Consider the following 11175-nt stretch of genomic DNA (forward strand, 5'->3'; position numbering starts at 1 on the left):
CAGCGCTTATTAATGAATGACCGATTGTTAATAATGGCTCTCTTCTTCTTTAAAGTAGACCAAATGTCACTGAATATATCTTATTCACACAGCCTCCACTGGTGAAGTAAATTTCCTGGTATACTAAAGTATTTGCATGTGCTGTGACTTGGATGCACGCACAATGTAGGTTGAACATGGTGATCATAAGAATTGTGGTATGTTCACACAGGAATTCAAATCCAGCTCTGACTCAGAGAGGGGATCATATCAACATCAGTGTGACTACAGAAAACTCCAGAGTGAGGGTAGAAGTCTTTTCTTTCTCTTATTAGAGGACACATTTGTGCAAAGAGTCTAAAGTAAAGATGCTGTGGAGTCTGTTGTTCATCTCTTTGATTGGTAAGTGGATCATTTGATGTTCCTGCCTGGCACAGTGATGTTTCAATGATCGTTATAAAGAATGAAAAAGATCAAATATAACAGTTCAGTTTTACTGTGAGTTGATCCAAACTGCTCGATAAAGCAAAAGTCGTTTCATTTAGTTTAAAGAGGATTTGACTTTAGTAAAGCCAGTTTCATTTCTGCCTGAGTATTGAAGGATGGTTTACATTCTGTGCTTTCTGCTGTATTACCAAACAACAATATCAGAGCTGGCAGTAATTCACTCATTCTTACATCGTTCTCTGAAACTTCACAGGAAGATCAACTCAACAGGATCCAGGTAAGAGCGCATTTCTAATCAGTTTCTTCAGGTTATATCAAAAAGTATGATGATAGTTCTGTTGTGAATATACTTATTTGGAAAGTATTTAATTGTGTGCCTTTTTAAATTGTTTATTTTAATACTTTTCCAATTTATTTATTTATTGCATCACAGTAGACGTCATATCTGTGGGAACATGTTCCATGTGGGATTTTCTGTTGGACTAAAGCAATATTACAAATGTCTGTATAAATATATGTTATAAATTTAAATTTATATTGAATTATGTTCTATGATACGTGATCACTGATTTAGAAATAAATGCTTTGATAAACCTGCAGTCTTTGATGTGTGAGTGGGAGTGGATTATATTAAACAGGTCATCTTTCAGGATGTTTTGAGAGTCAAAGTATTAATTTCATTAATTCTGATTAATTTTTATTCACCAACTGCATAACTATTCAACATTTATAATGTAGTGAGGCTGCTTTGAAAAAATAGTGTGTGTGTGTGTGTGTGTGTGTGTGTGTGTGTGTGTGTGTGTGTGTGTGTGTGTGTGTGTGTGTGTGTGTGCAAGACATGTTTGCCACCAAGATTCATTATTTAGGGAGAAAAGGAGATTTTGATAAAGAAACACGAAGTCCCAGTCTGAAGTATTATTACCACTGACATTGTCTTTTCTTCTTTTCTTTTTTTTTTAACTTTACTTTACTTTATTTACATCATCAGGATGTAGTCCAGGCTGGGAAACTATCAAACTGGATGACAAAGTGGCATTTCACTCTTCAGTCTACACAGATCAGTATGGTTTCCGTTACACTGCTGACAAAGCTTTGGATGGAAATTATTTAACATGTTCTGCCAATTTAAATGAAACCATCAACTGGTGGGCAGTTGACTTATTGGGTCTATATGAAATTTCCTGCATCAGCATTTACAGCGTAGTTCTAGACAATACTGATTTAAGAGGCGCTCGGATCCTCATCGGGAACTCATCTGAGAGAAATGCTGCTGACACCACTGAGTAATACCTTCATCTTACTTTGAATCATTCTGTTCTCAGTCAGGCTCCAGCATGTCCAATATTTTTAGATTATTATAATGAAAATCTAAATGTCTTTAAACCCAGTAATACAGTAACACAGATAACCCTGCATCAGTTCTATCAAATGAAATAGGAGGTCTAATATGATGTGATGTGGTTTGTAGTAATAATCAAGTATATGAGTAGAATATAAAATTTTTATTCTCATTTTCCTTTGTTGTTTATTTGTAGGTGTTTTCCTTCTTTCTAAAATGTTCTCAGACAGCAGCTCACATTTATTATCCAGCTGTTCGACTGTCTCCACAGTTTACAGCATGAGTTAATAAAACAGAGCCAGAAACAAAACTCTTTCTGTACATCTGTCCAACAGTTTGTCTTTGTTTACAGGTGTGCAACAATCAACACAACTACTAGTGGAGGAAATAAAACATTTAATTGTGAAAATGGACCAAAGTGGGGGCGTTATGTAACTGTGTACAAAAACACACCGGGAGGATTTTTAGTTCTGTGTGAGGTGACGATGAAAGGCAGAAATAAAGGTACAATAAAACATTCTTAGCCACTAAGTTAACTGCTCAGTCATAGTCAATATAAATGTGTAAATGTTGACAGTAAGAATTATGTGCTTGAATTAACTCAGCATGTTAGACACTCAGAAACACTGTTTGGTTTGATGCTTCTAAGTTTCATGTTTTTGCTGTTTTTCCTTTTAGAGCCATTTAAACTGATTAAAGAGAACAAGACATGGGCAGACGCCCTGTACCACTGCAGAGAGGAACACATGGATCTGGTTTCCATCCTTGATGAAAAGACCCAGGGCTGGGTTGGGTTGGAGGCTCAGAAGGCTGACACTCCCTTTGTCTGGCTGGGCCTTCAATACATCTGTGGCTTCGGCTTCTGGATCTGGGTCAATGATCAGTGTGTATTTTTTGATCAGTGGGCTCCAGACGAGACAAGAACAGCAGTCTGTGGCATGAATGCTGCCATGAATACAAGTGGGAACCATTTGTGGTACAAGAAGTCTGTTTATGATAAATATAATTTCATCTGTGCAGTGTAAGAAGATCCATGGATTGGTTTTGTTTATTCAGTTAGACAGGTGTCAGTAGCGGCTTGTTGGGTTGTAGCAAACTTTCCTCTAATAAATCAAAGGTGATGTGTTCAGGCTCAGTGTAGCAGGAAGATAAACAGTGGAGAAATTAAGCCGAAGTTTTCTACTTACACATTTAGAAATATTTTATTGTTTATTTTTAACAATCTTCTACAGCCTACTTAACTGTCTTCATTGCCACCTTTGTGTGTCTGAAGTTACATTCAGCACAAACTTCTGCTGCATGTATTTTGATATGATTATGTGAAACAAAGCTAATTAGAGCTATTTTTTTTTTCTTTAATTTAAAACATGATTTCCTCATGTCTGTCATGTGTGAACCTGTTGTAAAGATAAAATTGCAAATGCATCACAAATGTTTGTCAATTCGTTTTTTTCACCTCACCACATCATCACGCCACCTGGTGGATGGGTGATTTGGAGCCCCAACTTTGTGAACACAGTAACTTAAGAATGAGGTGATGTCGGATTTTCAAATCTATGCCACAGCTGCATCTCCTAAGAGGAGGCTGGAGGGGAAGCGCAGGCAGCCACCAGTGTGGTGTGATGTTTCTGTCAAGGTTATTCAGTGACTGCATCTGTTTTTCAGATTGTCTCCTTTAAACACACTGTATAATTGTACATATGTCTTGTGCACAGCAGGATACCGAAAAATTAATAATGGCTCCATAAAAGACTTCAGATAGTAGTTGAAATTTCTTTATACTTTTGTATGGAGAGAAATATTTATATTTGTAGTAAGGCTCACAGATGTGTACATTCTGATTTAGAAGCATAAACAAAGATTCAGATCTCAGATGAGAGAGGAGTCCAAGATAAAGCGGGATGGCACCCATGAACGCTCCTCAGGGCCATACCCAGCCCAATCACCAAATACTGAACCCTTCAGTCCTGGTGACGAGAGTCTAGTGTGAGACTGGAAGAGACCCCAACCAGGTGGCAGAAAGCCTTCCAGAACCTGGCGGTGAATTGGGGCCCCCTATCGAAAACAACGTCCTTGGGGAACCCATGTAGTCAGATGACGTGTCCCAAAAAGAGTTTTGCCATCCGTTTAGCAGATGGGAAGCCGGATAAAGAGACCAGGTGTACCGCCTTGGAGAAGCGATCCACGAAAGTGTCGAGACCATCCACTAGCAGAAGACCAGCAAAATTAAAACCAACATGGGACTAAGGACATCTGGGAACAGGGAGGGCCTGAAGGTCACCAGCAGAAGGTTGGGTGGAGGATTTGACCTGGGCAGAGATGTCACAAGCAGAAAAACTCAAGGACGTCCCAACTCATAGAGGGCCACCAGAAGGCACAAAACAGCTCCAGCTCAGTCAGATTAGATGGACAGCGTTTGTGAACGGCAGTTTTCAGATCTTGCCACAGATTCTCGATTGGATTTAGATCTGGACTTTGACTGGGTCATTGTAACACATGGATATGTTTTGTTTTAAACCATTCCATTGTTGCCCTGGCTTTATGTTTAGGGTCGTTGTCCTGCTGGAAGGTGAACCTCCGCCCCAGTCTCAAGTCTTTTGCAGACTCCAAGAGGTTTTCTTCCAACATTGCCCTGTATTTGGCTCCATCCATCTTCCCATCAACTCTGACCAGCTTCCCTGTCCCTGCTGAAGAGAAGCACCCCCAGAGCATGATGCTGCCACCACCATATTTGACAGTGGGGATGGTGTGTTCAGAGTGATGTGCAGTGTTAGTTTTCTGCCACACATAGCGTTTTGCATTTTGGCCAAAAAGTTCCATTTTGGTCTCATCTGAACAGAGCACCTTCTTCCACATGTTTGCTGTGTCCCCCACATGGCTTGTGACAAACTGCAAACGGGACTTCTTATGGTTTTCTGTTAACAATGGCTTTCTTCTTGCCACTCTTCCATAAAGGCTAACTTGCAGTGCACGGCTAATAGTTGTCCTATGGACAGATTCCCCCACCTGAGCTGTAGATCGCTGCAGCTCGTCCAGAGTCACCATGGGCCTCTTGGCTGCATTTCTGATCAGCGCTCTCCTTGTTCGGCCTGTGAGTTTAGGTGGACGGCCTTGTCTTGGTAGGTTTACAGTTGTGCCATACTCCTTCCATTTCTGAATGATCGCTTGAACAGTGCTCCGTAGGATGTTCAAGGCTTGGGAAATCTTTTTGTAGCCTAAGCCTGCTTTAAATTTCTCAATAACTTTATCCCTGACCTGTCTGGTGTGTTCTTTGGACTTCATGGTGTTGTTGCTCCCAATATTCTCTTAGACAACCTCTGAGGCCGTCACAGAGCAGCTGTATTTGTACTGACATTAGATTACACACAGGTGCACTCTATTTAGTCATTAGCACTCATCAGGCAATGTCTATGGGCAACTGACTGCACTCAGACCAAAGGGGGCTGAATAATTACGCACACCCCACTTTGCAGTTATTTATTTGTAAAAAATGTTTGGAATCATGTATGATTTTCGTTCCACTTCTCACTTGTACACCACTTTGTATTGGTCTTTCACGTGGAATTCTAATAAAATTGATTCATGTTTGTGGCTGTAATGTGACAAAATGTGGAGAAGTTCAACCAATACTTTTGCAAGCCACTGTAGATGCTCCTTCATTAAGGAAGCGGGGTAGCTGCTGCATCATGGTAAAAGTAAGGACATGCACTTCACTGGCAGTGACTGACTGAGCAGCATCCTCTAACAGCTTCATGCTGTGTATTAAAGTTGTTCCTCTCTGCAGTGGTTTTGTGACAGTGCTGCTCTGGATACTGAAGATTCTCTGGAGAAGCAGAAAGTCTACAAGTTCAGAGGTGACCTGACAAGGAAACTATCAGGTACTGTCACTCATTCAATTTAGTCTGTGCTCTCTTACATCAAACACTTCATGAAAAGACATCCAGCTTAGTTTCAGTGAGACGCGGAGGTCTTTGTAGCTGGTATTTGTATAGCTGATAAACAAGTGTCCATTCATGACCATCACTTTACATTTTTATCAGCAGCATCAGTATTTGAATATTTCCGTGAGGCTTGAACCTAGTTTTAGTTTTTCCATGTTTCCTACCCGACAAGTCGTCTCATTAAAAAGGGAATTTCTGTCATTTCATTTCACGCAGCCAAAAGTGCACAGATGCAGTCAGCAATGTGTTACATTGTGTGTATTTATTGACAGTTAAAAACAACTTGAGAAATTTTCTTTCACCTTTTTTTTGTCATTTAATTTGTCTTTAAATTAAATGATTAAAAATTTAATTGTTCAGATATTTTGTATTTAAAGTTGCTCTTGTCGTAAGGCTTAAATTCCAGACAGTTTGGATTAAATTGGCTCCTTTTTATAAACCAATAGTTTTTCTTTGATCTTGGTGATGTCAGAGGACCTGATCCCAGAGAAGATAAGGGAGGACTACCAGGATGGAGAAAGCCTGGCCAGTGTCTCTTTGCACAGCTTCAGACAGCGTTGGTGGAACAAGATCTTACTGACAGGCGTGTTAGAGACTGACGGGCAGCAGCATGAAACACAATATCCTCATGCTGCAGTGTTGACTGTTTACAAAGGTGCAGACAGACAGGAAGGAAGTGAAGAACCAGCTGAAGATGGTTCAGACAAAGAGCATAGTGACTAAACCATCACTATATTAATAACTATACAGCAGTGACTCTTTTTTGCATTGAATCATGAAACAAAGTGAATTATTTTAACTGCTTCATGTTCTGCTTAACATGTTGCTTATGGTTGTTAGTTTAAACACAGTATTTCTATATTTCTGATGAAAAAGTCTGTTTCAGATGCTGTTTGTATCAGACGAGCTGTTCTGAGCATTATGCAGATAATAAAATCTCTCAGGACAGTGTAGGCTTGTTTTTTGTTCTCTTCATGTTAGTGACAACAGATTAACTCCTCACATCGTTCCACTCAACATCAACCTTAGCAGATGTTTAATAACAGAAAGCACCTTTGTGAGTGTGTGTAGCACCTGTAAAATTACCCTAAATATTCTACTTTAATACACCTTTCAGGATTAAAGACATGTAACAGATTACACATTGTCATGAAGTTATATTTTATTTTAACAAAAATACGCAGATACAGCTGCTGGACTTGTAGCAATAATAAGCTCATCTCTTAGTCTAGTACAATTTCAAGAGGTTTACAGTAAAATATCACACAAGCTCAGCGAAACTTATGAGGATATTGTGTTGTTTTTATAGCTGCAGCTCCTGTGTGTCTGTGGGTGGATAAATGTGACCAATATAGAGTTAGCTAAACGTTCTGTTTGGACTGAACCCTGATGTCTGTCTCTCGTTCATACTCTTGCTTCTTCTCAGTGGTGTATTCATGCTGCTCTGTAAAGGCCCCCAGCCAGTCATCTGTCCCATCCTGTGGGGGGTCCTGAAGGAGCTGTGACGCTCCATAGGATGATTCTGGGGGCTCCAGTTTAGCCTAGCGTGGGACTGAAGATTAATCTGGGCTGCTGTACAAGGAAGAAAGAGCTTTGGGTCTTTCTGGAGCTGAGGCCTGAGATGAGCTCCTGTTGAAGCTGGAGGCTCTTTGATAGTTTGTGGTTGGAGCTGGGGCTGGCAGTACCTCTGTGGCTGAGCCTGCCTCCTGGTTTCTAGAAAGGAGAATTTGGTTTGCACACCAGGTGTGTGTCCTCTTAGAGGTGTAAAAAGAAACTGATGAGTGGTGTTTGCTTGTTTGTGTTGTGTTGTAGGAGGAGGGTGGAGTTTGGGATTATCATGTTGAAGTTCCGGTTTGGGTTTGAAACTGTGTGAGGAGCTCCACTGTCCTCTCTGTGTGTTCAGGTCTGCAGCAGTCCTCAGAGGGTTTGTCGGTATGTTTCTGTTCCTCTGCTGAAAGAAGAGCCCTTCGGTAGCCACGTCTGCGGGATCAAGATTTGAATTCTTCAAAGGTGTTTCACAGAGTACAGTCCTGTGCTGTCCGTGTGTCGGGGTTACAGTGTGCAGAGGGTCTGACTCTTGAATCGCTGCATTCTTTTCAGCTGTAGTGCTGACGTAGTGGGTATGATCAGGCAGGTTTAAGTGACTCTGAATCTGGTATTTGCTCTTCTCTTTTTCATTATGCATTGTGTGTCCAGATTCCATTGTATATTTGGGCTTTTCCACAGATTTACTCTGCACCTTACTCTCCATTTCTGGTTGAATCAAAGGCTTTGGGTACAGCTGCAGAGGTTTTCTTTGGATTTGTGTACCAGTGTCTGCTCTGTGCTGAGGTTGGTTATCCCCCCGGCTGCACACCAGTGCTGGGCTCTGGGGTTTATGGAGAACTGTCCCTGCTGCTTTTGTCTGAGTGTTTTCAGCATTTTTATTCCAATCCCACTGAAGACCTGCCTGGTTTGATGTCTGCTTACTGATACCAGTATTTCTATGAAGAACCGCATGTGATGTGGAGTGTCGGGAAGGAGTGTGGGGCACAGTGATAAAGGTGACAAAGCCAGTGATGGGTTTGGAGCTGGAGTGCAGCCTGTGAAATTCCTGCAGGAAACATGTGACTGCGCTGCCCTTTAACAGAACAGCAAGACTCCGATGGACCTGCCAGGACAACCAGGAGAAGCTGAAGGGATCACACAGACACACACACGGTTACTAATTGTACAACAGAAAATTAAAGAGAATACATACAAAAAATGTTGATAATGATGATAATGTTCCTGCATGTTTATACCTGTATGAACCAGTCAGCACCTCAGTCCAGTCACTGATGATAAAACTCTCTGCAATCTGACCTTTCAGCTTCCTGCCTGTCTTTGCACAGTAGGTCTGTCCATAGACGCTGTGTACTGACAGTTTCTGTGCACACACACAATTATTTAACAAAAACTGTAGCATTTATCTTGATAATTTATTAAAATCATTTATGAGGTTCACAATTTCATATGCACACTGCCACCATATAACAGTTAAAAAACAAACAAAAAACCCATCCTCAAATCTGTTTTGAACAGCAGGATTATAACATATCATTTGTTTACTGATTGTCATAAGCAGTCTTTTAAGCAGCAACCTCCAGGGCTAAGAAAAAAAACCCTAATTTGGAAGTGATAATTGTGGTACCTGCCTAGACTACAGATTACTGAGTTAAAATGCCCATCCCAGAAAAACAGGGATGGGCATCAGTCATTTTTGTTACATGATTCAGTGACAGCAGCGTGTTTTAGGAAAAGTCCCTTAAAGATCAAATGCTGGCTCGTGAAAGAAAAACCATCAAATTAGACAATAAAGAAAACAGCATGGTCATCATATAGAGCCTGGTGAAGGAGCTTTCCATGTACAGTGTTTGCTTGTGCTGTACTGTTGCATCAGAGATACTGTGGTTCTCTGGCAGGCTTGATTTAAGGTTGCATGGTTACAAGATAAAAAAAAGAAAGAACAAGATATAAAGCATGTATATGGATACTTAACGTTTTTACTCTTGATTTCTTGAGAATAGTGCTGCAATTTGAAGGTAGTGAGAAAGAGAATGGCGAGTGGACTCACAGGAAAGTTTTTACTGTCGAGTTTGAGGTCCTGCCACATGCTAACAAACAGGTTCAGGTTTAGCTGGTCCAACAGCAGATGTACAGACACGTTTCTCTTCTTGCTCGCCTCCAGAAGATCGCAAAGCAGCTCCACGTCACTGAAGCTGTCCACCACTATAGCCAGGGCCTAAACACACATGGTTATGAGTTACTGAAGAATCACTTTACCAAACACCTGCAGTGACAGAGATCACTCACATTACCTCAGCTCACAAGATCCAGCACTGGGTTTTTATTTCACATGTGCGGGTATGCATGGTATATTCCTTTTTACATGTACAAACATACACAAAGAAACACAAACACCTCCAGGCATACCAGTTTAGCCTTTCTGATGAACTGTCTAACCAGGTCTTTCATGCCAGCTGCCCTGCAGTCTGAGGGGAAGAATACCTGAATCATCTGTTTAACCAACACAGGACCGCTCGATTTCACATCTAATAAAAAGGAGCAAAAGAAAACTGTAAACAGCAGTGAATTGCAACAGAAAGCTCAATTATACATTGCCCACAAAAAGTGCACTGACCCACAGAGGATTTAAACACTTTAAAGGCTTTTAAAAAATATTTAGTACTCCATTAGTACCTTTCAGCTGACACTGACCTGACTCTGCCAGAGTACAGTCACTGTCTGCTGACACTTCAGAGCACTGTGTGGGAGACGTTGAGCCAGCAGATAAGCTCTCCAACTCTTTGCCATCATCATGCTGCTCACTAGGATCATCTGCATGAGACAGAAAACCATTTAAAGCAACTCAACCTGACAACAACCTGGGATAATGGGAACATTAAAGATGTACAGAAATATTTCTAGCCTGTGTGACTATCCCTCCCATTCTTCAGGATGTAATTTTTCTCTGGCTCTGACAGAAAGTCCACTTCTCCCTCTGCTCTCAACACCTCGTGGTATTCCTCCAAGCCCCGGCTGAGCAGACAGTCCGCTGCAAGACGAGCGCTTTCGTTGTGGCTCAGGTCCACTGTGGAGCTGCTAGATATGAAATCATAGGAGGAGGAAGGGATGCGGAGGTCTTGGAGACGTCGCCTTACCTTCCCCAGCGGCTTGGACATCCTGTACCACAGCGCAGACACACTGTTGGAGGCATCCATGGATACAAAGCCTTATTTTCAGGTTAGAGAAAAATTAGCATGCTGACGTTACAGCTCTGGGAATCAGTTTCTCTAAGAGAGATCTACTGATTCGACATGCAGACAGGTAAAGAGAGAAAGGTAGATCCACCCCTGCTGAGGGCAAGATGGTTTCCTAAAACATAATGAGAAGTGACAGGTGAAAAGTGAGTCAGTCAGACTGTGGGTGTAAGACTGTGACCTTCCAGTGTGTAACTGTGAAGGTAAAGATAAAGAAATTCACAGGAAATGATGCAAAGATAGAATAAAAATATTAGCCCGTAAAATGTGAGACATCAAAGAAATTCTGCTTTTAGATGTGATTCTGTGGCTCCAATACCTCCCTGTTTGTGCTTTTGTTTGTTAATTAACTTTGTCAGTGACGGCAGAGCAGAGCGTGCTTTGCAGTTTACTTCCCATGGCCTGTGACAGAGTGATGCAGAGCAGGTGAGCACAGATAAAACATGGGTGGAGAGATAGAAAGCAGTGAGTGACATGAATGGAGATCGCTGCCAGTTCAGCTCATGTCAAATAACACCTGGATGCTCACAAGACCAAAAGTGATGACAGTTAATGCCACACCCAGACAGTGAGAAGAAGAGGCCCACAGGTCAGTGTTTTTGCACTTCTGCTCTAGTAGAGTCTAATCTCTAACTCTAATCAAATCATAAATCCTCTCATCTAAATTAAAACCCAACCTAAATGCATT

At 41.3% G+C, this 11175-nt stretch overlaps 1 protein-coding gene across 1 annotated transcript; it reads right to left on the minus strand.

Moving 5' to 3' along the window:
* Positions 1–6872: 6872 nt before the first annotated feature.
* LOC134636683 (protein FAM83A-like) lies at positions 6873–11172 on the minus strand. Its single transcript, XM_063486783.1, has 6 exons — positions 10157–11172; positions 9946–10065; positions 9661–9779; positions 9302–9469; positions 8490–8614; positions 6873–8378 (listed from the first exon to the last, which is right to left on the minus strand). The coding sequence occupies exons 1-6, from the start codon at positions 10446–10448 to the stop codon at positions 7064–7066; spliced, it is 2139 nt and encodes a 712-aa protein (XP_063342853.1). The 5' UTR covers positions 10449–11172; the 3' UTR covers positions 6873–7063.
* Positions 11173–11175: the final 3 nt, after the last annotated feature.

The sequence above is a fragment of the Pelmatolapia mariae genome, linkage group LG10_11, assembly GCF_036321145.2.
Source record: "Pelmatolapia mariae isolate MD_Pm_ZW linkage group LG10_11, Pm_UMD_F_2, whole genome shotgun sequence".
Classification (NCBI taxonomy): domain Eukaryota; kingdom Metazoa; phylum Chordata; class Actinopteri; order Cichliformes; family Cichlidae; genus Pelmatolapia; species Pelmatolapia mariae.

Bases quoted from the DNA above. Each gene is read 5' to 3' on its own strand.
- LOC134636683 (XM_063486783.1), bottom strand. From the start codon at position 10,448: ATGGATGCCTCCAACAGTGTGTCTGCGCTGTGGTACAGGATGTCCAAG. The intron at 9,470-9,660 runs GTATGCCTGGAG...ATGTGTGTTTAG, and splicing joins TCATCAGAAAGGCTAAACTG to GCCCTGGCTATAGTGGTGGA. The intron at 8,615-9,301 runs GTGAGTCCACTC...GTGTGTGCACAG, and splicing joins TCGACAGTAAAAACTTTCCT to AAACTGTCAGTACACAGCGT.